The following is a 27,804-nucleotide window of genomic DNA, read 5'->3' on the forward strand; positions in this document are numbered from 1 at the left end:
TGGAGCGAGATGCAGAAACAACAGTACTGCAGGTGCCAGATGGTAGAACACAGGCTTTCTGACTTGCCAACAACTTGCGAGCGACTGGGTAACGCACTTTTTCCTTCACCCGGATCTTCTGGACAGCCTGCTCATTGAGATATATGGGACAATCTCAGGAGGCGGCGAAATGGACGCCATTGCAGTTGATACAGCGGAGAGAAGAAGACAGACAACTGCCCTCCTGAGCATACCTACCACAAGTTACATATTTGGCCAGGTATGGATAGGACTCTCGAGTGTGGTTGTTACAATGACACTGGTAGCAGCGCATCAGGTTGTATGGTCGTACTGTGATAACTTTATAGCCTGCTTTGATCTTTGATGAAAGAATCACTCTATCAAAAGTGAGAAAAAGAGTGTGTGTGCGCGCACTAAGGATGCATCTACTTTTTTTTATTACCTGATGGACTGCAATGGTACTCTGATCATAGACGAATAATTCGATTTCTGCCCTAGTCAGACTACCAAACAGCCTAGTGTAAATAACACCATGAGAAGAATTCAGTGTTCGATGGGCCTCGACACAAACAGGATAGCCATAGAGGAGCAAAGCTGCAAGCAGTTATGCTTGAGTACAAGAAGTAGTCTCCGAATGCAAAGTGCCATTTCATAAAGGAGAGCAGGATTTCCCAGGGCCAGCAATTAAATCAACACCTTTTTGAATAATAAAGGGATTTACTGTAGCAAAAGGACGACTGACTCTTCAGTAGATGAAACCACAAGGAACTGTGGTGCAGCTGAGAGGGTCTTTGAATCGTGAGCTTCATTCCATTTACGTTTAGTAGATATTGACTGTGAAGATGATGATCAGCTCATTGCGAGAAAATCCCCCATGACTGCCAGCATCTATGATGGCGCGCTCCATTCACGTGGGTGCTCCGTTCTCAAGGGAGTGGACCTGCCTTAGGTGATTGTTCACATCTCCCGAACACCTGACATAGGGACCAATCAGCAATTTGGGAAGATAGCAGCTCAAGTAATCACCCCTCCCTAGGCCTGGCCTTTACATCAACGTGGAGCTGGGAATTACACGTTACCCAGTCACCTGCTACATGTCAGACGCATAGACTGGCCTTCAGGAGTGCACAGGGAGGAAGAAGAAAAAGAAAAACAAAACCTCAAGCGCTGAAGCAGAGGAAGGATAGGACAAGGGGAACGAGAAAAGAAAGAAGGAACTAAAGACAGTGGAAAGACTGTTCTGATTTCGGCGACCAAATATGCAGAACACATTTCTAACAACATCCCAGACATGTCCCCCACGGGAGGGGAGAAAGAACAGCTTGAGGATAGACATGCAGCACGGAAGATAAAAGATGTTGCAAAGTCTGGGGCTCCATGGTACCCAAGCACAAACCTGCCAAAGAGTGGTGAGCCCTCTACTATGAAAAGAAATGGCACCATAAACTATCACTCCTAGTTGACAGGCAGTACAGCAGGAAACAGATTGGTATCCCACTGTCGTCCAGGGCATCTCCATATGTCTTCAGGCTGGAATCTCGTCTTCAGTAATGAGTCCCGCTTCAACCTGAACTCCGATGAACTGCTGGGGCTCCCTGGACAGCAGAGGCACACCAACCTAACCATTGCCCACCATATGGTCAGACAACTAAGAATGATGATCTGAGGTGCCATTTATTTTCATAGCAGGATCCATTTGGTTGTTATCCGTGGCACCTTTCAGCACAGCGGTACGTCGATGATACTCTATGCCCAGTTTTGTTGCCCTTCATGACAAGCCATCCTGGACTTACATTTCAGCATGGTGATGTTAGCCTGCACACAGCTAGAGTTTCTACTACTTATCACGCTTGCCAAACCCTACCTTAGCCAGCAAAGTCGTCATATCTCTCCCATTGAGAATGTTTGGAGCATTATAGGCAGAGCCGTCCAACCAGCTCGGGATCTTGATTATCTAAAGCGCCAATTGGACAGAATTTAGCATGATATCCTCAAAAGGACATCCAACAACACTACCAGCCAGTTCCAAGCCCTATAACTGCTTGTTTAAGGGCCAGAGCTGGGCGAACGCCTTATTGACTTGCTCAGTTTGTAAAGCTCTTTCTCTTAAATCATTCAATTTTTTTGAAATTGTAATAGTCTGTTTGTCTGCTCATGTACATCAAGTCTGCCGATTTCCATCGCATTTGGATAATTCCTTCATGGTGTGTTTTTTTTTGTCTTATAAGGGGACCATCAGAAGTGTGAAAAACGGATTTTGATGGGTCTTGGATATGTTGTAGAGGGACATGCCCTGAGTATGAGGCTGTCCGCTTTTTTAGCGATGGGCGATGGTTTTCGAGGAAATTGATTTTCAAGTTCACTGCGCGCTGTAATGCTTTTGTTTTTAATCAGAATAGTCCGACATTTTTCCATTTTATTTTTCAGAATATCAACAGTGTACAGTCTGTGACATTATTAAGAAGTTTAAGTTGTGTACGCTCGGTGAAACAGAAAACGGACTGTCCGCGCGGACATCCCGTTTGAACTCTGTGTATTCTGACAGTGTATCGCCTTAGTCACCGCCTTTATTTGGCTACGACGATATAATTTCATAATACACAGAGTTAGCAAGGACAGTCCTCTGTGTATTATGAACATGTATCGCCATAGTCAAACGGCGGTGACCTAGCTCCTAAACCGCTAGTTTGTAATTGTCTTCAACATCCGTTCCTCGAAACGCGTTGTTAATGCCGTGCGTGTTCGAAGAATACAGTGAAACGGGCCACCCAAGTGTGTCTACAGAAGTGCAGCCAGAAGAAGTTACACCAGGGGTAGAGGAGTTGAATGAACAATCGCTAACGCCATCAAATACGCCGAAAAATTGCTTCGTGATTTAAATCTTCTAACAAATACACCGCCCAGCACGATCTCTGCTAATTCAATTGCAATTCGCAAAGAGATAGGTATCGCAATACAAGACCTTTGGCTGAGAGACGGATCATAGATGGCGATGAATTAATAAACATCAACGAAGAAAACGAGGTGCACGAATATGAGGGGGTAAGTTTCACTTTGTCTTGTTCTCTTTCTTGCGGACAAATCTACATAATATAAAGCTATTCACTTTGCAATATATTTGATTATTTGCCTCTATCCTACAAGGAACGAGCAGTCGCTCCTGCAATAGCTCATCCGAAATGGAGCCTAAAGAGTTTGCAGTCCCACGGCGTCTCTCGATTAAAACATAAATCAGTGCTATATCGATGCAAAGAGGAAGTGAAACGAGGCGGAAATCGTCGTGATAAATGGAACACAATCGATCGTGAGACCTATCAACGGTTCGTCGAAGCGAGACAGAATTTGGAACAGATAAATCATATCAAAATATATGTCAAATACATCGTAAGGAAGAGACTGGCGTGTGAAAATAATATAATTTCTTACTCTAGAATGTGACAGCCATAACTTTACAGCAATGGACAATGAACGCTGCTGTTCCACTGTTATCGGATACCTTTAATTTCGTGGCCAGCTTGGCTTGGGTCGAACGATTTAAACAAAAGCATAAAATCAGGCAAAGAAAGATCACGAAGTTAATCAGTTCCAAAAAATATGCAACGATGGAAGAAGTGTTAGTACCTGCGGAAGAATTCCGCACACAAACGAAAATACTTATTGGTAATTTTAACCACGACTACGTAATTAACATCGGTCAAACGGGCCGTCAACATCAATCAAGGTACAAAAGATCCCTCTCGGAGAAAAAGGCGAGAACCGTCTGCAGAGAAAAAGATTTAAACAAGGTAAGTCATTCGTACACAGCACAGTACACTATAATTGCGTCAGGAAAGGTGATCCCGTAAATCTTTACGTATGCAGGAACCGTCGGGAAATTTTGGCCTTAATGTTCAGAAAAAGAGTGGATGAATTAATCCTCACGTTTAAAAACGTAATTGTGTCTTGCACGATATCAGGGAAGTTCACAAAACTGGTGTACGAAGACTTTAAAATCTGCGATTCTTCCATTCGTCGGACAGGAAAAATTTCTATATATCATTGATACGTGAGGAGGGCAGACCATCTGACCGTATACGATCACATCTTCGTGAATCAGAGGATAGCGTGCACCTGCACACTAAAAGTTATCCGACCAAAGTGTACACTTTGGCTGCCCTGTAACGTACATTTTTACAAACAGGTTTTGCGTTAATCCTGGACACCAACTTTTTCGAATATGATCAAATACGCATGGAAGTTAACGGATGAAAGAGAAACCTTTGAATGTAAATGAACAATGTTTGCCGGTATCGCTCTTAAAAATTCCATGCGCCTGCAAGATAGCAGATTTTATGAAATGTGCTTGGTGCTGTAAAACATTGTTTCGGTTGCTTTTACGAAAAATATCATCTGGATTTCTGCTAAGGAATAACAAGCGATGCAGGCGATAGCGAGTAAGATTTTGTAATAATGATGTGAAAACTAAATTACTATGGCAAAATTGAATATTTCTTAATAATTTCACACAATATACACTGATGTTGATATTCTGTGTAATATAATGAAAAAATGTCTGACTACACAGATTAAAAAAAGAAGCAAAAACACGGAAAGGACCCGAACATGGCAACTCTAGCGTCGTATTCGTAGACCTTAACCGCTACACTATGCCACGCTCACTTGCTTGGAACACGGCTAACGTTACGCGTATTACATCGCGCAGTGAACTTCAAAATCAATTTTCTCGTAAACCAAGGCTCGTCGCTAAAAAAGCGGATAGCCTCATACTCAGGGCATGTCCCTCTACAACGTAACCGAGACCCACCAAAATCCCTTATTTACACTTCTGATGGTCCCCTTGTTTGTATATACCTTTAACGGTAAGGGAAAAGGTAAAGGATTGCATTATCTAGCGGAACTCGATGAAAAAGAGAGAAGCAAAAATTGGTGCCAAAACAAATTACCTTTTGTATTACGCTGTTCACTTTATCTTACATGTTCCCTGAAGCTTTACATATCTAAGCATATTCACTAATGTGCGATTTGATACCCAAACACAGAAAAATGAGGGAGGGAAGGCGGTTTATTAAATCCCCTCAGTCTGCTTCCCTGAAAAACCTGGAAGTTTTAAGAGCAGCTTTGATATGCGCCTGGTAGAATTTAAAAGCTATTATTACTGTATGTGCTCACAAAACTCTTCTCAAAGCTACAGTGAATTGTTGATTACAGTGTCACCTATCAAACCATCAGGTTACACGACTTCAAAAGTATTATCCGGATTTTTATAATGTTTCTTAATTGAGCTCTGTTATTATCATCAGTTCTAAATATTGGAGTAAATATGATATTACTTTAAATGACAGAACATACCTTTCTTAAATTCTTGTATTCATTGTCTGGGTTGTACACCAGATAACTAAGTTTTTAGCAATTTCTCCAGTTAAAATCCGTAATTTCATACAGGAGTCTCAGAGAAGGGAATGAAAGGTGAGGTTGTATTGGTGGAATTCGTTTCAGTATACAAAAGTGACATGGCAGTTTCAAAATAATGTTATTTCTAAACTGAAAGAAAAAGATTTGCACCGTACAAAAATCGAACAAATATATTCAATATTTACAATATCAACAGACATGTTACATGGCAGAAAGACGCGCGCGCGCACACACACACACACACACACACACACACACACACACACACACACACACACACACACACACACACACATTCATTAATTCATCCATCCATTCATTTTCTTCAGTCTTGCTTCAGGCACCAATGGCACAGCTACTTCTTCGCCTGCTCGCGCATAGTCTTGACAGACTCCCACACGTCGTCGGCGAGCAGTTTGGGTTCTTCGAACGCCGCGAAGTGGCCGCCCCTGGGCTGCACGGTATACCGGACCAGGTTCCGGTTTTTATCCCGAACCATCGACTCGGGAACGAAGGTAATCTCGTTGAGGAACTGTGCACAGGCCGTCGGCGTGTAGTTAGGAACACTAGAAGAACAAATTAATTCTCTTTGTAAGAATGCTCTTATGTGATACAACGAATTATGAAGGCAACTGCAGTCAACCACCATGTTTCCGAACATTCAACTCTAGGTTTTGAATGGAGTGAAAAAGATAAATGAACTGCATAAAGAATTAGAAATTTGTTCACAAATATCCGTTATTACTATTGAATTTTACATTAAAATGACTAACTTATTGGCCAATTAACGTTTGGTAATATTCCATTTATCTTTCATGTCTGGCGAAATCGAGTCTCAGTGGATTATACCCCAACATTAAGACGTTCGCGAGGGGAAAGGAAATCTAAGGATATAGGGGTTCTGGTTGTTTTACTACCAAACAGTGGTTTACGGGTTGTATAACATCTTCAGATTATACTTTTGCTCTCATTAAGACTTCTGCGTTTCTCTATTATATATATATATATATTTTTAAATTACACGTTGAATCATTACCTGATTCTTCTACAGTCAACTGAAGTCAAGTAAGCTGTTAAATATATGCTGTTTTGGTGACCATATCACACATGCAAAACTCGTGAGCAACAAGTGAAAGTAGTTATTATGAAGAAGGTTGTTTCGTATACGAACTACAGTAAATCGTGTGAGTACTTACACGTCCAGCTTCAGAGCGAGTTGTGCCCTGGTGAAGCTTTCACTGTACAGTCTGACAGACGTAGTGATTGAGTTAGTAACCCAGTAGATCATCACATTATCCAGCAGGTCGGTCAGCGAGTATTTCTTTGTAAGTCCACCATCAGGCAGGGATCTCCACGACGCATCAGTCCACGTAGAGAACTTCTCCAGAATGTAGGCAGCCAGACCGACCGGCGAGGTTTGCAGAGCCGCTCCTGAAACACATTTACATCAGTTCCGGGATACACAGGGCAGTTCTTCATCAATTTATTTCGTTAATTACGACCACACAAGAAGCAACGCTGAGGGCTTTCGTAAGAGCCTTTTGCACACCATAGCGTCACAAAGGTACTTGCATGAAGTGATGTGAAAGTGCCGTTGATATGGAATTCAGGTTGGTTGCCTTAAGCCAGACAACTCTAATGATATTGGTAACTATAACACTCACGACGAAACCAACCTGCGTAGAATACAATAATGACACGATCCAGTAAGTCTCATGTCTACAATACGTATGGAGTTTCTACACTACTGGCCATTAAAATTGCTACACCAATAGAAATGCAGATCATAAACGGGTATTCATCGGACAAATATATTATACTAGAACTGACATGTGATTAAATTTTCACGTAATTTGGGTGCATAGATCCTGAGAAATCAGTACCCAGAACAACCGCCTCTGGCCGTAATAACGGCCTTGATACGGCTGGGCATTGAGTCAAACACAGCTTGGATGGCGTGTACAGGTACAGTTGTCCATGCAGCTTCAACACGATACCACAGTTCATCAAGAGTAGTGACTGGCGTATTGTGACGAGCCAGTTGCTCGGCCACCATTAACCAGACGTTTTTAATTGGTGAGAGATGTGGAAAATGTGCTGGCTACGGCAGCAGTCTAACATTTTCTGTATCCAGAAAGGCCCGTACAGGACCTGCAACATGCAGTGGTGCATTATCCTGCTGAAATGTAGGGTTTCGCTGGGATCGAATGAAGGGTAGAGCCACGGGTCGTAACACATCTGAAATGTAACGTCCACTGTTCAAAGTGCCGTCAATGCGAACAAGAGGTGACCGAGACGTGTAGCCAAAGGCACCTCATACCATCACGCCGGGTAATATGCCAGTATGGCGATGACGAATACACGCTTCCAACGTGCGTTCACCGCGATGACGCCAAACACGGATGCGACCATCATGATGCTGTAAACAGAACCTGGATTCTTCCGAAAAAATGACGTTTTGCCATTCGTGCACCAAGGTTCGTCGTTTAGTACACCTTCGCTGGTGCTCCTGTCTGTGATGCAGCGTCAAGGGTAAACGCAGCCATGGTCTCCGAGCTGATAGTTCATGCTGCTGCAACCGTCGTCGAACTGTTCGTGCAGATAGTTGTTGTCTTGCAAACGCCCCCATCTGTTGACTCAGTGATCGGTACGTGGCTGCACGATCCGTTACAGCCATACGAATAAGACGCCTGTCATCTCGACTGCTAGTGATACGAGGCCGTTGGGATCCAGCACGGCGTTCCGTATTACCCTCCTGAACCCACCAATTCCATATTCTGCTAACAGTCATTGGAACTCTACCAACTCTAGCAGCAATGTCGCGATACGATAAACCGTAATCGCGATAGGCTACAATTCGACCTTTTTCAAGGTCAGAAACGTGATGGTACGCATTTCTCCTCGTTACACGAAGCATCACAACAACGTTTCATCAGGCAACGCCGGTCAACTGCTGTTTGTGTATGAGAAATCGATGGAAACTTTCCTCATGTCAGCACGTTGTAGGTTTCGCCACCGGCGACAATCTTTTGTGAATGCTCTGAAAAGCTTATTTGCATATGACAGCATCTTCTTCCTGTCGTTTAAATTTCGCGTCTGTAGCACGTGATCTTCGTGGTGTAGCAATTTTAATGGCCAGTAGTGTATGTAACTACACATTCATATTTTAATCAACCTCTTATTCGCGTTATTCATTTTACTAACTGGCTGCACTCTGCAGACACAAAGGCGCCAATAATTTCATCGTAGATGATGTGTGGCGACGAGAGATCTTACTGGCTCATTTCCTTACTTCACGGAAAACTGGTTCGAGAGGATGAGTCACTGCATGTCTCCAAACCATTCAAAACATTCCTTGTTTTAACTAGAGTGCTAATGTTGCTAATTCTTCAACATTGGAGGTGTGTCCCAATTTAGATTCAACTATTTTAGCAAAATATCTGTTTGTGAAAGAAAATCAGCTGAAGAACCACTGGTTTGTCTTCGTAAGGGGTACTTGCTAACACGTCACAAATAGACAACGAAGTTATTTCCGACCACAAATAAAAATAATCAATAAAATTAAACTTAATTCGATCTTTTCTGACTCGGAAATTTCGTATCGGTGCAGTGTGAAATCATTTATGAGCGGTAACTTATTATGTTACAGAACTCCACACGTTTGCCATACAGTTGGAGAAACTTCGCTGAAGAGGTATTTATTTGAATTTTTAAACAGGTATTTCACATAGAATTGTTGTGAAATATGTGTTAGTCACATCCTTAAATTAGGTTTCGTTGAAGATGGTGAATATTTTCAGGAAACTTACAATTTACATGAATTGCCCGGAAGATATATATATATAATTCTACATCTCCTAAACCACTTGACCGATTTCAAACAAACAAAAAACTTGCTACACATAACCCTTACTGTCAGGCAATAATCGGTGTCGGAATAAGAAGTAATTACGTTTCACATTTCAGGAGATATAACGACAAACAATGAGATGTGTCAAAACTGCCTCGTCGTGCATGACGTTCTAATTTATTACTTCTTTCTACTAATTGTATTTGCAATAAACTTCGCAGACAATATCGGCATATGCCGCCAAATATACTTAACAAATACATCATTGTACGACACATAGTTCAAGAGATCTGACTTCGTTAACATTGAGATGCGTGGAAATATGCCTCATCAAGCATGAAATTTTACTCTATTCGTCCCTTATTTCTAAGACACTCCCACAGTAGAGTCAGCTTAAGGAGATCTCTGACACCTGGAACCGCTTTTGACAGCTTTCAACTGCGAAACGCAGTCGGCTGTAGGCGAAAATTATAACAGTCTATATAGCTATGAAGAGGCATTCCCACAGGGACGTTTACAAAACCGCGTTGTAGACACGTGAAGCAGCTGTACTCATACATTTGTACATTATGCATATCTCTTTGTACTACTGTTTCACAATACAGAGGTTTTTTCGCGAATACATGGAACTGCAACGTTTTCGATATTACATCAAACATTTTTTGCGTCTGTTTCTAATAGAAAATTGGAAAAGTGAATACCATGGAATGAAGTGTTTCTCAGCTGGTGTATATAATTAAACTTACAAAACTCTATAGAAATAACACCACCGGCCAGATTGACGTTAAATTGCAACGGAATATTATCGGAGAAGGGGGGAAAACGTATGGTAAAAGAAAAAAAATAGAATGAAAATTGATTAATAGATGGCGTTGTATGTGTCAGAATACGTAAATGGAAACACTTGTCACGCGCACGACCCATTGAGGTTGGTATAAACACGTCGCGTACACGGCTCTTCCTCCGTTCGCGTCTGCGACGTTCGCCATGACTGTCTCAACGCAGAATCGCGCTCTGCTTGTAAAGCTGAATTACAAGGATGATGACTGTGCACATGTCGCTCTGCAGTAGTTCCGGACACTGAAAGGTTTGAAAAAAGGCGTTGGTCCGATGACTGCTGTGGGTCTGTGGAAAATGATTTGCAAATTCGAATTGACAGGTTCTTTTGGTGTGCAACCTGGTGGAGGGAGGAAACGAATTGATTCGGTGTCAGTGGAAGCAGTTGTCACAGCAATGCAGGCGGAGATGGATAGGTGGTGCGCAAATGTGTAGTGGACTTGGACATACCTGTGAGCATGGTGCGTAAAATCCTACGAAACATCCTTCTTTGCTATCCATTCAAAATTACCTTTGTGCACGAGTTGCTTCCTGTTGACCTGCCAGCAAGAGAGACCTTAACTTTAGAATTTCTTGCTCGCATGGAAGTGGACAATGATTGGTCGTGGAATATTTTGTGGACAGACGAAGCCCACTTCATCTAACAGGGTAAGTCAATACACAGAATTGCCGAATATGGGCAACGGAAAATCCACACGCAAATCAACCATTACCACTTCATCCTGAAACAGTCACTGTGTGGTGCGGGTGGCCTCTTCTTCGAAGAGGCGGGTGCTTCCGGTCCTCTTACCTGTAGCGTCACTGGTAAGCGCTATGAGTGTCTCTTGCGCAACCGCATCATTCCAGCTCTCCAACAGCGTGGATGTGTGGATGAGATCATTTTTATGCAAGATGGCGCACCTCCGCACATTGCAAATACAAATAAGCAGCTGTCGAAGCGCCATTTCGGAAATGCTAGAATTAGCAGCCGCCATTTCCCTACAGCCTGGCCATCCCGATCAACGGATCTTAATCCGTAAGATTTCTGGTTTTGGGGTTTATCTCAAAGATAATGTGTTCAGTGTTCCAATTGTAAACTCATTTGCATTAAAGGCATGCACTGCGCAACACATTCTGAATGTGACCCCGGAAACACTTCGATCAGTTGTGGAACATGCTGTTTCTCGCTTTCACCTTGTTACAGAAAACGGTGGACAGCATATTGAACATGTTTTTCGCAAGTCAGACGGAAATTAATAATGCGATTTGATTTAGATTAATGCTTTTTATGCAATTTTGACCTCAAGACAATTAAAAACCGATTTTTCCCATCCGGTGTGATATGATCTTGCCGTGGTAGATGGGCTTAAGTAACTAACAGTTCACAGCTGCACACCAATGCACACTGAGTAGTACAGTTTGTTTAACGTCAAACGTACACGTTACGCGTTGTTGTACGATTCGTTTGTCATTTGTCGTCTACCACTATTAAGTTGTGATGCTTACAGCGCCATCTATTTCTACATTTTGTAACTACTTATTTTTATTCTGCCGTACGTTTTCGCCCTACTTCGATTATATTCCGTTGTAATTTGACGTTATTCTGACCAATGTTGTTATTTCTACAGCGGTTTGAAAGTTTAACTTTAATTACAGGGTGTTTCAAAAATGACCGGTATATTTGAAACGGCAATAAAAACTAAACGAGCAGCGATAGAAATACACCGTTTGTTGCAATATGCTTGGGACAACAGTACATTTTCAGGCAGACAAACTTTCGAAATTACAGTAGTTACAATTTTCAACAACAGATGGCGCTGCGGTCTGGGAAACTCTATAGTACGATATTTTCCACATATCCACCATGCGTAGCAATAATATGGCATAGTCTCTGAATGAAATTACCCGAAACCTTTGACAACGTGTCTGGCGGAATGGCTTCACATGCAGATGAGATGTACTGCTTCAGCTGTTCAATTGTTTCTGGATTCTGGCGGTACACCTGGTCTTTTAAGTGTCCCCACAGAAAGAAGTCACAGGGGTTCATGTCTGGCGAATAGGGAGGCCAATCCACGCCGCCTCCTGTATGTTTCGGATAGCCCAAAGCAATCACACGATCATCGAAATATTCATTCAGGAAATTAAAGACGTCGGCCGTGCGATGTGGCCGGGCACCATCTTGCATAAACCACGAGGTGTTCGCAGTGTCGTCTAAGGCAGTTTGTACCGCCACAAATTCACGAAGAATGTCCAGATAGCGTGATGCAGTAATCGTTTCGGATCTGAAAAATGGGCCAATGATTCCTTTGGAAGAAATGGCGGCCCAGACCAGTACTTTGAGGATGCAGGGACGATGGGACTGCAACATGGGGCTTTTCGGTTCCCCATATGCGCCAGTTCTGTTTATGGACGAAGCCGTCCAGGTAAAAATAAGCTTCGTCAGTAAACCAAATGCTGCCCACATGCATATCGCCGTCATCAATCCAGTGCACTATATCGTTAGCGAATGTCTCTCGTGCAGCAATGGTAGCGGCGCTGAGGGGTTGCCGCATTTGAATTTTGTATGGATAGAGGTGTAAACTCTGGCGCATGAGACGATACGTGGACGTTGGCGCCATTTGGACCGCAGCTCCAACACGGCGAACGGAAACCCGAGGCTGCTGTTGGATCACCTGCTGCACTAGCTGCGCGTTGCCCTCTGTGGTTGCCGTACGCGGTCGCCCTACCTTTCCAGCACGTTCATCCGTCACGTTCCCAGTCCGTTGAAATTTTTCAAACAGATCCTTTATTGTATCGCTTTTCGGTCCTTTGGTTACATTAAACCTCCGTTGAAAACTTCGTCTTGTTGCAACAACACTGTGTTCTAAGTGGTGGAATTCCAACACCAGAAAAATCCTCTGTTCTAAGGAATAAACCATGTTGTCTACAGCACACTTGCACGTTGTGAACAGCACACGCTTACAGCAGAAAGACGACGTACAGAATGGCGCACCCACAGACTGCGTTGTCTTCTATATCTTTCACATCACTTGCAGCGCCATCTGTTGCTGAAAATTATAACTACTGTAATTTCGAAAGTTTGTCTGCCTGAAAATGTACTGTTGTCCCAAGCATATTGCAACAAACTGTGTATTTCTATCGCTGCTCGTTTAGTTTTTATTGCCGTTTCAAATATACCGGTCATTTTTGAAACACCCTGTATAATCACCCTACAAGTAAATCACAAGATGTCAGTTGAAACCTGATGAATATTTTCGGCAGCGGAAATAAGCAGCGATTGCAAATCTGACAAAAAAATTATTTTAACGTAAATGTTATATTGACTTCTTTGTGTTTTTATTAATATGAAAGGAGCTTTAAAATCGAAGAAATTTTGGTAAAAACCTCGTGCGTAGAGACGATTAGCGACGTTTTAGGTCCTTACAAATGGGACTGACTAAAATAATACGGTGAATTTCAATTACACACAGTGAACCACAACTCCATCGAAAATCTTTTAGAGGTTGTTCAGAGATATATAGTTGAGTATTCTGACATAAGGGAACCATAGCCTCTGGAGGCTCATTACAGGGTTATTGCAGTTCGTTTGGTTTCTCGTTCAATTAGCTTTGCTTCTGTATTGCACTAAAAATAGTGACCAACAGTGATGAACTCTACGGTATGCGCAGCATACCATCTTTCCATTCGTTCAACTACCTGCTGTTGACAACAGTAATGTCCTTTTTACATGGTTGTCATCAAGTTTGCATTTAGTACTTCTCCGTTCTGTATAGGGTTTCCTTTCCCGACAGTGTTAGTTGTGGTTTAATAGTGATACACACCAGTACTATCGATAGATTTACTGGTAAACAGTTGCACGAGATGCCCGTCGTGTATGGGTTCACTGACTGTAATGGAAGACCAGCACAACGGCGCTGCATTGAACTGTTTCCGCACCGACGGTAACCACATCACACTACTTTTGCATCTGTTCATTAGCACCTACGAGAAAATTAATCCTTCCGCATTAGAATGGAAGATACTAGCTACGTCAGACATGCCAGAACACCCGATATGGAAGAGAATGTGTTACATGCGATTGGTGACAATCCTGCGACTAGTAATACGGTCGTTGCGCGATCTCTGAAGACAAGTCAATCAGTTTTTTTTTTTTTGACAGTTTTACATGAACAACCATTGCGCTCCTTTCATCCATAGAATGTGCAACCATTGCAGCCAGAGGACTCCCCGCTTCGAGTGGCGTTTGAAAACTGGTTATATAACAATGTACAGATAACCTCAATTTTCCTGATGTCGTGGCGTTTACAGATGAGGCAGTGTTACAAGAGAGGCCACGTTCAACAGTAAGAATGGCCATGTACGGGAGGACGGAAATCCACACGCACTGGGGTGTCGATCCTACCAACAGAAGTTTTCTGCGAATGCTTGGACTGGTACTGTCAACGATTTCGTGATTGCACCTTACCTGATTCCTGGTATACTGAGCGGAGTTGTGTACGAAACGTTCCTTTAACAGGGCCTCTCACACTTCATAGAAGATGTGTCGCTGAGAATTCGTCGGCTTGTGTGGTTCCAACAATACGAGTCACCGGCACACTTTGCACTCTGTGTGGGGAACTACACTCAAATACAGTTCAGACGACAATGAGTTGATCACGATGGTTCTTTTCCATAGCTAGGTCGGTCTCTGAACATGACGCAAATGGACTTCTAGAGGAATGAGAAGGACCTAGTTTACCATAATCTGTTCGATACTGGCACGGACCTGGTTCGTAGAATTATGGCAGCCGTGGAAACGCCAAATTCCTCGAATTCTTGAGCATGTAAGACAGCCGATGGTGCGTCACTGTACACACTGCTATGATTTGAACATCTGCATTTGTTATGTGGTGTGCTACACACAGACGTAACACACCATGACAAAAATGTACGTGTTTCGATTGAGGGGTGTTGCATTACTCCTCTTCGTTGTGTGTTGTACGTTTCGATTACTGTTTATTACAGCCTTCCTTTCTGTTATGAAAGTATTTTCACATAAACAAGGCTGGTTGCGGTAACGAACCGGATAAATCAATTACAATATTACTCTGTAACGAGAAGCCGGAGACAGTGGGTCACTGGCACCATGAAAATATATCCCTGAACGACCTCTAAAAGCTTGTCGGCTGAGTTCTGGTTCGCCCCGTATAACACACGCATAACGAAAATCGGTGACAAAGTTAGTTTGAGCTGAGTAAAACTGTTTCTGTCAAACAATCTGTGAAATACGTTGAAGTTACAACTTGAGCAAGTTTGTGTAGCAATTAGATAGGTATCAGAGGCGGAAAGTAGTGGCTGCTCGTGCTGTTTACTGTGGAAAATTCCAGAGAGGAGTATCTCTTGTAAACGTTTTAAAACGTGTCTCTGCTTCCTTGTCATGAATCCGGTAGTGCTGTGTCATGTTATCATAAATGTGCTTTTTTACTGTAAAATTACTCAACATATTTTCAGCACTTCAGTAAATAAAAATGGGCGCCAAATTTTCAATAATGTAATGAAGTACTTTTGAAGAAAGAAGGCAAAAGAAATTATTGCCACAACTATGCATTTGTTTCCTATATAGAGTAAGGAAATTGCGGATTTTCAACACGATACAAATTGTAACATTCGCATCATAAACAATAAAATAATGCAGATTACTGATAACGTCAAAGGAAAAGATGAAGACCTCTAACTCATACTCCGTGTCTTTAAATACTGACACACAAATTCAGTTCTTGCAGTCATTCAAAATACATGCTTAATATAATATTAGTGGTACGGATATATATGAAAAACGTAGGCAGTGTAAGCAAAAGAAAGTAAGACATGTAATGTGACACTTTCAGTATAAATTACAAGTAATTTAGTTTTACTAACATTGCTTCTGCTAATCAAACACAAACTAAATTACACTGCATCTAAAAAATGCCTCTGCGCACTATGGGACTTAACATCTGAAGTCATCGGTCCCCTAGACGTAGAACTACTTAAACCTAACTAACCTAAGGACATCATACACATCCATGCCCGAGGCAGGATTCGAACCTGCGACAGTAGCGGTCACGCGGTCCCAGACTGTAGCGCCTAGAACCGCTCAGCCACTCCGGCCGGCTTACACTGCATCTGCGGAACACATATTGCAAAGCCTACCTGCAGGCGCTGGTATGCAGTGAACTCTTATTACAGTAATCCGTGCAGCCTATATCAAAATTATATGCCAGAAGAAAAGCGAGAAAGAATAAGTGTGGCTAGGACTTTGCTAGAGTTGCCATTCGCAGCTAGATCCATTAAACTAAGATCCAGTATTTTACACTAAGATCAGCATTGTTATTCACTTACCTACGGTATCTGGTTTCGTAGCTTGAATATGGAAGTATCCCATTTCTTCAAGAATTACACCAAAAAACTTTTCCCAATATGGAAACGCTTTGTCCGCATAGCGCTGCTCCACGAACAACGTGGGCCAAAAACTGCCAATGAAGTTCTTAAAAATGGACATCGGAGAGTTGGAGAAGCACATGTTGGAATGGTAGCCCAACAGTCTGAAGCAAAACAAAACGATGAAACCATTAAAAAAATCAGAAAGAACCATTCTACAACAAGTTTAACTTTCTCATATTTGAAAGCGAAGATTCAGGAAATAAGGGAAACTGGAAACAAAGGATGTCTCGAGCAGGTCTCGACATTAAGGTATCATAGGATACGGCCTGTTCAGATCAAGATAAGTCAACAGACAGCCCGATAAATTTTACAATTTACTGACTATTAGTTCTCCATTTTAAAGTAAATAGGCCGTCCCACTGAATTTTAAATGCTATACCATTAAGCCTTGTTAGAAGGCTGATGATACGCACTGTAACTACGGGCCAGGTAAGCTCCAGATGTTGTATGTATGCTATGCGAGACCAAATAATGCTTCAAAAATTTACTGCTGAACAAACGTAAATTTTCGAACAGTTTTTGCTCCTACAGTGGGCGCCGAATCTAGAGACTCTTCATTGTATACACTACTGGCCATTAAAATTGCTACACCACGAAGATGACGTACTACAGACGCGAAATTTAACCAACAAGAAGAAGATGCTGTGATATGCAAATGATTAGCTTTCCAGAGCATTCACACAAGGTTGGCACCGTTGGCGGCACCTACGTGCTGACATGAGGAAAGTTTCCAATCGATTTCTCATACACAAACAGCAGTTGACCGGCGTTGCCTGGTGAAATGTTGTTGTGATGCCTCGTGTAAGGAGGAGAAACGCGTACCAACACGTTTCCGACCTTGATAAAGGTCGGATTGTAGCCTATCGCGATTGCGGTTTATTGTATCGCGACATTGCTGCTCGCATTGGTCGAGATCCAATGACTGTTAGCACAATATGGAATCGGTGGGTTCAGGAGGATAGTACGGAACGCCGTGCTGGATCCCAACGGCCTCGTATCACTAGCAGTCGAGATGACAGGCATCTTATCCGCATGGCTGTAACGTACCGTGCAGCTACGTCTCGATCCCTGAGTCAGTTGATGGGGACTTTCGCAAGACAACAACCATATGTACGAACAGTTCGACGACGTTTGCAATAACATGGACTATCAGCTCGGAGACCATGGCTGCGGTTACCCTTGACGCTGCATCACAGACAGGAGCGCCTGCGATGGTGTACTCAACGACGAATCTGGGAGCACGAATGGCAAAACGTCATTTTTTCGGATGAATCCAGGTTGTTTACAGCATCATGATGGTCGCATCCGTGTTTGGCAACATAGCGGTGAACGCACATTGGAAGCGTGTATTCGTCATCTCCATACTGGCGTATCACCCGGCAGGATGGTATGAGGTGCCATTGGTTACACGTCTCGGTCACCTCTTGTTCGGACTGACGCCACTTTGAACAGTGGACGTTACATTTCAGATGTCTTACGACCCTTGGCTCCACCCTTCATTAAATCCCATCGAAACCCTACATTTCAGCAGGATAATACGCGACCGCATATTGCAGGTCCTGTACGGGCCTTTCTGGATACAGAAAATGTTCGACTGCTGCCCTGGCCAGCACATTCTCCAGATCTCTCACGAACTGAAAACGTCTGGTCAATGGTGGCCGAGCAACTGGCTTGTCACAATACGCCAGTCACTACTCTTGATGAACTGTGGTGTCGTGTTGAAGCTGCATGGGCAGCTGTACCTGTACACGCCATCCAAGCTTTGTTTGACTATGCCCAGGCGTATCAAGGCCGTTATTACGGCCAGAGGTGGTTGTTCTGGGTACTGATTTCTCAGGATGTATGCACCCAAATTGCGTGAAAATGTACTCACATGTCAGTTCAAGTATAATATATTTGTCCAATGAATACCCGTTTATCATCTGCATTTATTCTTGGTGTAGCAATTTTAACGGCCAGTAGTGTATTATTATTTTATCTATTTCAGTGTCGAAATGTATTTCTTGCTGCATGTTTTCTAGTTAAATTTTTTAAACGTGTTCGCACATCGGAATACAATCTTAGTCATTGAACTAAATTTTCCTTAATTAAATGCTTCGGCGATGTTACGTTGTACAGAAAGTTCCTAAAAGCTACCCAACTTTTCGCAACAGACCATATTTTCTCTATTGAATTTAATTCCAGGTAGCAAGGAGGGAGGTGTGAAGCAACGTGACCAGCAGTTTGCAGAATCTTATCGACGGAATACTAGAGTGTCCTTGGCTTGGTTCTTCGAACAAGCTCATATAGCACAGGTTTCAGCTTGTCACCCGAGAATGGGATACGTTCCTTTATTAGCATCTTTCTGATATCGTCTGTAGTAGACAGATGTTGGAGCTTTGTTTATTTTAACATTGTGATACAGAGTATTGTCAAGAATTAGTACAAAGTTAGGTTTTAAATTGAGAATCACCTTTTCTTTCGAAAACATTTCATAATCATGTTGGTTCACGTGGTTGTAATATCCCGTTGCTTGATTTGATTTCACCTGACAAGCGCATTAGGAATAGTCATTTTCACTGTCCGCATGATTTATTATTAGGCGTTGTCCCTTTGATATCCGTTTGAGGAGACCTTGATTTGTAATCGCGCCATGATTTGCCACTAAGCGTGATTAAGCGCCGAGAGTGAAAATTTCATTCTGGATGCCTCAGAGTTGTCCTCTGCCGTGATCCCACATTAATAAAAATGGTTCAAATGGCTCTGAGCACTATGTGACTTAACTTCTGAGGTCATCAGTCACCTAGAACTTAGAGCTAATTAAACCTAACTAACCTAAGGACATCACACACATCCATGCCCGAGGCAGGATTCGAACTTGCGACCGTAGCGGTCACGCGGTTCCAGACTGAAGCGCCTAGAGCCGCACGGCCACACCGGCCGGCCCACATTAATACAATGCTGCCATCTATCAACATGCGGGTAAACAATAGGAGATAAAGAGACTTTGTGCTCACTCTGTAGACAAATACATGCGTCCTCCAGTAAGCTACAGTGCAGCATTAGTACAGAATTCGTTATTTGACATAGCTAATAAAAAATCGCCAACGGCCTTGCCGCAGTGGTAACACCGGTTCCGTCAGATCGCCTAAGTTAAGCGCTGTCGGTCTGGGCTACCACATGCATGAGTGACCATCCGGTATGCCGAGCACTGTTGGTAAGCGGGGTACACTCAGCCCTTGTGAGGTAGACCACATGCCCCTCCATATCCGCATCCAGTGACGCCTGGAGTCTTGGGATGACATGGCGGTCGGTCTCTACCGTTGTGCCTTCCACAGCCTGTTTGGACGGAGTAATACATAATCAGAAATCATGACAGGCTGAAAGAGGGGCGAAAAGTAAGCTTTTCAGTACTAAATGAACTATGGCAATCATTTTATTCAGCAAACACACGGGGCGCAAAATTACTCTTTCCTAGAGGACATCACACTGAAGATTGTGTAACACTGCCTGTAGCCTTAATAACGGCCTCGATTCGCCGAGAAAGAAAAGTCCACAAGTGTCTTCCGGTATGCTAAATCCAGCTTAAGCCCTTCGTTGATCCTATAGAGCTACCAAATTGCTGTTCCAAATGATCCCATTTTCGGATGGTTTAGCAGGCTAGTCGAGGTGCTACATGGTGGCTGAGTCTCCGTCATATCAGCAACGTTGACGTGCAACCAGGTTAATAGGCCCGTTGTCATCTAGGAAGGCAAGAGAGTCCACATATTAACAGGGTGGGGCAGAGCAACTTGCTTATTTGAATTTGGTGTCCGGCTCCGAGGAGCGTGGGGGTCAGAACATTCGAGAGGGCAGAGTGTAAATTTGTAGTCCCGCTTTGTTTAGTTAGCATCATGGAGTGGAGAAGGGATGGAGCGCGCGTTCTCTGTCGAGGAATACTTAACTAACGGACGCTCAGTAATCGCGACGCAAAGTGCATTCCGTGCCTATATCATTACTGCGCCCCCTGGTTGTGTTCCTGGCAGCAGTCGAATTTTTCAAGGGAAAAAACTTCAGGGAAACTGGTGACGTGGAAAAAAAACCACCAGAGCTTCCTCGAACAGAAAGGTCTTCCTAAAACATTGACAAGGCTTTCTGTTTTGCGATCCCCTCAGCGCTCTGCACACAAACATGCAACGGGCGTTGGGTTATCTGCTAATACTGTGAGGCGAATCCTTCGTGAAGACCTAAAATTTCATCCCTGCAAGTTGGTTGCGGTACAGGAACTTCATCCAGGCGATTTTCTTACTAGAGAAAATGTATGCGAGACGCTTCTTGGCATGCCTCTCGACGCACATTTTTTTCCTCCGCGAAGAAGCTCGCTTCCAACTTTCGGGATCTGTAAACAAGCAGAACATGCGCTACTGGAACCCTGATACACCCAGAGAATATCAGCGTCCCCTGCTGTCACAATGTGTAACTATTTGGTGGGCACTGTCGCGAGTTGGAATAATCTGTCCAAGGTTTTTCGAAGGTAACGGACGGGCAGTTTCAGAGGTTTCTGACTATTTCCGTATGATTCATGAGTTTTTCCTGCAAGACTCAACGTGATGGACGTAGAATATGCATGGTTCCAACAGGACGAGTCACGGCACACACAGTGCATGTGTCAATGACTGTTCTGCGCCAACACTTCCCAGGATCCCTTATCTCTTTGAGGGGAGATCTCCACTGACCAGGATGGACGCCTAATTTAATCCCCTGCGACTATCTTTATGGGGCTTTCTAAAAATCGCTTGTTTACATTGATCGACTAGGATCCTGGTTCACCTGAAGAACAAAATTCACCAACATACCTGTCGATGTGCTGGCACGAGTTGAACGAAACTTTCGAGTTCGAAAAACGCAGAGTATTGAGAAAATGGACGCGATCTGCGTGACATCTTTAAAACTGTGTAAACTTACAATTTAAATGTTGTACTTTATGATGTGAAAAGAATTAAATATATATATGCATAGATTTTAACTGAATTTTTAACCAAGAAAGTTGCTTTGCTTCCCCCCCCCCCCCCCCTCCCCCGCCCCATAGAAAAAGTGCAACACTTGGGTCACCGAGAATAATGAAGTAAACACGTAACTTCTTCCAGAACACGTAACTTCTTGTTCAGAGTAACCTGAACGAAGGAGCCCGAGCCACGATACCAAAAATAGCGCTAGAAAAGACAGAATTACCTCTAGCCTGAACTCTATCTTACACTCACTCTGTGTTGAACGCCCTATTGACTCCAAATATCGACTGGACGCAGTTCCCTTTGCAATGTTCGTTCGGAAACTGGTTGAGACGGATCACTGACTCACTGACAGCAGCAGCTTCTGTCAAGATTGGAAAAGTTATCGACGAGATACTCGTCTCCCACTTGCTGTTGGTTCTTATCTGTTTCCTTATACTGCGTTGCACGAATGTGGGTGGTACCAATTCATTGTAGACACTTTGGACAGTCTATGCTAATACACAAATCCGACAACTCCATTCACAGTGTGGTCATAGACACGCTCGAAATGGACACCACCTTCCTGTCATCCACCACATGGAGCCATGTGACTGCTGATTGCATACAACCGGCTGGCACATGGGGACTACTTCAATCCCGTACATAGTGTTAGAGGGTCACATGACCACCAGCTACACCATTTACGGCGCTCCAGAACGACCGGTGTGCTCATAAGAGATTAACCAATATATTGTCTGGCGAGTTCCAGATCACGTCCTCGTCAACATCTTTACAGTAATTTCCGGATTGATAACCGCAGAATGTGCTGCAAGCTCATATTACTTTAGACGGCCAGAGCAGGTCATTTGAGTACAATGGGTTACTAAAATTAATGGCGGTATGCAGAAGACTGAACACGCGGGGTGTAAAGGACACTACTTCTGACTTTCACTGTACTTACCTGTCAGGGAAGAGAGTGGCCATGTGAGAGCCGATTATGGCTCCCCAGTCACCACCCTGTACATAGTACTTCTTGAACCCCAGGCGCTCCATGAGGTCTCTCATGACGACCGCCACCTGCGCCGGACCGAGACCCGGCTTTGCGGCACCCTGCGAGAAGCCGTATCCCGGCAGCGAGGGCGCCACCACCTCGAAGACGAAGTTCTGCCCCTCTCGCGGCGTGGTGAGCAGCGGGATGACGGAGTAGAACTCCCGCACGGAGCCCGGCCAGCCGTGTAGCAGCAACAGCGGCACCACCTCCACACCCTGTGGCACGCTCGTCGGCTTGACGCGCAGGAAGTGCAGCTCCAGCCCGTCCACCGTCGTCTTGAACTGTGGGAACTTGTTCAGGAACTTCTCGCGCTCGCGCCAGTTGTACTTCGTTCGCCAGAACTGAACAACCTCGTTCAGGTACTTTGAGTTGAAACCATACTGGAAGCCAATACCTTCCAGTGGCGGTGTTAATGTTGTGTACGACTTCAGTCTATCGTCCAAGTCTTTCAGGACCTGAAAATTTATAACCAAAGGTATGAGAGGGATATATAGGTATTGTGTCTGTTCTTTCTGGATTGTCTGAAAGAACAGACAATTTTTGATCCAGCTGCCATTATGAATTAAGGCACAAAGGAATTACAGACCTTGGCTGCGAGCGGGCGTTGATTGAAATCGATGGGGAAAGTTAAAAATTTGTGCAGGACCATGATTCGAACTTGAGTCTCCTGCTTACTAGGCAGATCCTGCGACCACTAAACCATCCTGACAGAGGTCATCACACCCTCACGGACTACCCTAGCACGCTTCCCAACAGACCCAAATTATATTACGTAGTTATATTTCTATAAATAAATGTTGTTTAGCTTCCTGTTTATCCTGTTTTACGAGTTCAAACTTGTGCAGTATTCACACTCCTGGACTTGGCATTTATTTTCTGTTCTTGGTCATGTCTCAAAATTTACCCGGAAGTTGCAAGAAAAGTACACGAACCAAATGGGTATTACTTACAGTTCGTCCTGTGCTTGTTCAGCTTTTTTAACGTCAAGTTTATTCAGTCCTGTTCACGACCAGTGCACCACATTTGCAGTTACTAATGTGTTATGTGGCAACATGCTATACGCTAAGCTCATGAACAGTGTGTAACGCTGGAAATGCATATCCTCCTATTTCCATCTATTGTACTATAAATTTTTTCCTTATTTTTGTTACCTGAATATATAACATTTCGGGTGTCTTTATATACTGTAATTGTTTTACAATTTGTATATATACATTTATGCATTTATCTCGATGTGTAATTGGTTTGTTTTGTAAATATTATGTGTGTTTTTTCGATGGGTCTTGCCTATGGAAAACTATGCTATCGAACGATTACATCGATAGGTCGTGTGGAGAACCAAAGTGTTTAGCTCCCGTGAGTTGCCGCGCTTGTGGGGTTTGGCAGCATGTAATTGCGCTCGACTTGCTATGATAGTTTCCGGCACGGTGTCGCGGACGGGAAGCATTAGCTGGCACACATCAAGAGCCCGTTTCGCCTGGTGACCGTGTCGAGAAGAAGGCGCGCCAACATCCAGCTTCTGCAACAGCGACGGCCGACAATGAGTGACTGTTGCCACCTCCTCGATCGATGATTTCACACCTTCAATCAACCAACAAGAAAGACAGCACGTAAAGTTTTAGAACTGTATGGCAGACCTCAGCTTTTCAAACTGTTCCATTTGCATCACAAAAACACAGCAACTTAGCATCAACCTTTGTTGCTCATTGTCCCAATTGCATTACCAAGCAGGGTCGCTTCCTTTTCCGGAATGAACCCGAGTGTCGTTGAAATTCAAACGCCAGCATTAAAGTAATATCATTCCATTTCACTGCTTTAATTTCAATGTTCATTTAAAGTATTCATAGCTGGCTACAATAAACAAACGGAACTATATTTAGATTACACAAGCACAAATTAAGAGTGCGAGTTTTGTTACCATATTTTAGCTTACCTGTGACTGCAGCTCAGCTTGATATGTACTAAATTTTACTACTGTTAATTGTTCAAAATCATTTAATTCAAGTTCAAAGTTAAATCTCTTATTTCTAAATTGCGTAGATTCAAGATGCTTTTGAGATGATTGTTGAGATAGCCCAAGACTAACCTTATTTTATTTAATTTCGTAGTGCTTCAGAAACAAAGTTAACTATTAATTTTAGTCACTAAATTAACTTTCAATTTTCCAGTTTTATTAATTCTTTTGCTAAATTAAGTCAGAGTGTAGCGAAATTTATTACTTCTGACAAACATTCAGTTTTCACACAACACGTGTCAACCTTCAGTTGCCACGCTTTTAGTGCTAATTATATGTGCATTAACCTTTCTTTTTCAGTCATTATAGTAGTTGTCCATAGGACTGGCGATCGTAATTTTCCCCAAATCTCAAATATCTAATTAACGCCAGTTAATTGTTAACGTAACGACTGCACATTTACTTTCTTTCTTAACTTTACCCTTTTTCAAAATTAATTTCCACCAATTTCATTTGAATTTTTTCTTTCATTTACATGTAACCCTTCCTCCCTCTTTACCGACAGATTAACTTCGGTGACGATTGCTTTTCCCAAATTTCCATTAGGTAAACGCTGTTTAATTTTTCACTGCCATTAAGGTCGATTAGTGAAGGGGAGGTTACAAGTGTACAAATCTGTATCTAGTATCTGGAAATAACGTAATTATACGAAATAAAGAGAAGTATTAGCTGCAGTCAGTAGGAAAAGCGGTTAACTGCGAAGTAAGACGTTCTAATAAAATTAACTTTTCTGCCTTAAATTTCAAAACTTAATTTACACGTACGTAGTATAACCAAGTGAAGCATACACAGTGAATTTGTTCCAGTCATAATCAATTTTGTGTACCTTTGCTCCCAAAGATATACCAGACTGGTTGATGGTAAAAGGAATGGTGGGGGAGAGGGAATGTTGGGTTTACGCTCGCCGCATCTGCAGCATTTGATAAACTACACATTCGTTACATGGTCGTGTCAAATGGCGAGACAGAACCATGTTAAAGCAACACGTAGCGCAGCATGCAACGAGAGCAACACGTACCTGGTCTGGGACGTTTATCTTGAAGGGCCGGATGGAAGTGTCGACGGCTTGCGGCTGTCCCTGTGCCCACCACTCTGAACGAAGCACAGGCGGCGGCGCCGTTTCGTTCAGCTTGGCCCAGAACAAGGCCACCACTATCACCAGCGACGCCACCAATATCTTACCCATGAGGCCCATCCCTGTTGCAAAACAGCCAAGAATCATTTTCACTCACAATAAACACACAAATGTTTGATTCTGAGCCGAAGTTGACAAGATAACTCCGATCTGGAATATAACGTCGCAGTCATGTCTTCCAAGAACCCGCCAGGATAGCCGAGAGCGCCAACGCGCTGCTTCCTGGACTCGGGTAGGCGCGCCGGCCCCGGATCGAATCCACCCGGCGGATTAACGACGGCGGCCAGCCTGGATGTGGTTTTTAGGCGGTTTTCCACATTCTGCTAGGTGAATACCGAGCTGGTCCCCACGTCCCGCCTCAGTTACACGACTCACAGACATTTGAAACACATTCACACAATTTCACGATTTACACTAGCCGCAGGCAGCTGGGGTACACTAATTCCGTCCTGGGGGGGTATGGGGTGGCGGCAGGGAGGGCTTCCGACCACCCATTAAAATTAAAGTGCCAAATCCGGTTAAAGATGGCCGACCCTGTATAACCATGGAACAAGGCACAAGCGATAGATAGATAGATAGATAGATAGATATGTCTTCCACGAATCCGATAGACTAACTGAACCATTGACGGCGGAGTGTTTGTTACCTCTTGGGATTAATGTTATTACTAAAACGCTCCACTGTTCAACTTGAAATTCAGGATTTGAAAATGTAAAAAAATATAGGCCAATTATTAATATGATGCTCCAGTAAATCTTACAGTAAAAGGTACTGGTTTGAAATTATGCGAAGATCAAAATAGTGGCTGCCTCCTCTTCTGCTTGGAGGAATGTATGGTGCTTAGCTCTCAAGGCAACCTTTAAAAAAAGTCCAGACGCACTAGGGAGTTGGCTTTTTCTTTACATACCAGGAAATTAATATTCTCCAGAACATCAAAACATACATATGTGCTTAACCAGTGAACATGTTACCAGAAAATTATACCTTCATTATTAGATGTCTTGGGTGAACGATGACGTACGAAAATAAAACTAATTTGTCTCAGATTTCTTCTGCAAATATTGCCATACGTTGTCCGATAAAATGCTACAGACACAGAAGCTGTACTACATTAGCTTTAACTCAAGCCATCTAATAATAATAAAGGTACAATTCTTCGAAGTCTGTAGCAGAAATAAAGCAGTTTGTCACGAACATTTCTCTATTCCGTTTTTAAGTAAAATTTCTCTATTCCGTTTTTAAGTAAAATTTCTCTATTCCGTTTTTAAGTAAAATTTCTCTATTCCGTTTTTAAGTAAAATTTCTCTATTCCGTTTTTAAGTAAAATTTCTCTATTCCATTTTTTAGTACATCGTCCAAAATTTGGGCTCACCTGCCTGAGTAACTTCTCCACACCCTGATCATCCGGAAGGAACTTTCTTTGCATACACAAGAGATGATCAGCTTGCTAACCACCAGATGTTTGTTGGATGAATTATATTTAGCAGTCTTTTAGAGAGAGGAAGAGAAATGTCGAGGGTAACTGATTATTTTACTGAAGTAAAAGGTGATCTTTGTGAATTAGCTCTAGGACATAATTTTAAGATGATGCTGTCTTTAACAGAAGTGTGAGCCCAGGCATTTGTCAAATGTATTATGACTTATGAAAGAAGTGTTTTGTGCAACTCCTGCTGACTAATATTGAAGTTAATCCAGTACCTTGTAACATAATATTCCCTGGAAATCCTATAAGCATATTAAAGAAAAAATTAAACAGACTGGTTGATCGCTGTAAATTGTTAAGCGATGGCTAATGCTCAACTGCAATCTAACCTAAACGCATGAGTTTTCTAATGTCTTCCACATGCACAGCATAGCGACGGTAGAGGTTACAAATCGTAACCCATTGTTCAATGGAAATGCGTATGAAGCGACATAACTATTTATGGAGCGTTTTTGCGCGTGGGGGATAGTTAAAAATAGAATTTTAGCATGACAGCCTGTGACATGTGGAGAAGTGCAAGCCTTGGAAAAGCATGAAATAGTAATGTAATTTTTCAAGCATGGACTTCAGGCTTGTACTAACAAGACAGACACACATTACATGTATTATCTAACTATGATCCATTTCCTAGT

At 42.9% G+C, this 27,804-nt stretch overlaps 1 protein-coding gene across 1 annotated transcript in view; it reads right to left on the reverse strand.

Annotated features, from left to right (window-relative positions):
* Positions 1-5,513: 5,513 nt before the first annotated feature.
* LOC124780399 (juvenile hormone epoxide hydrolase 1-like) overlaps positions 5,514-27,804 on the reverse strand; it is a 56,668-nt gene continuing 34,377 nt past the window's right edge. Inside the window, exons 2-6 of the mRNA XM_047253777.1 lie at positions 25,573-25,751; positions 22,451-22,995; positions 16,439-16,641; positions 6,609-6,843; positions 5,514-5,978 (exon numbers count right to left, since the gene is read on the reverse strand). Of these exons, the coding sequence (XP_047109733.1) occupies positions 5,768-5,978; positions 6,609-6,843; positions 16,439-16,641; positions 22,451-22,995; positions 25,573-25,749 (1,371 nt within the window). The 5' untranslated portion in view covers positions 25,750-25,751 and the 3' untranslated portion in view covers positions 5,514-5,767. The remainder of the gene's footprint in view (positions 5,979-6,608; positions 6,844-16,438; positions 16,642-22,450; positions 22,996-25,572; positions 25,752-27,804) is intronic.

The sequence above is a fragment of the Schistocerca piceifrons genome, chromosome 1 (assembly GCF_021461385.2).
Source record: "Schistocerca piceifrons isolate TAMUIC-IGC-003096 chromosome 1, iqSchPice1.1, whole genome shotgun sequence".
Classification (NCBI taxonomy): Eukaryota; Metazoa; Arthropoda; class Insecta; order Orthoptera; family Acrididae; genus Schistocerca; species Schistocerca piceifrons.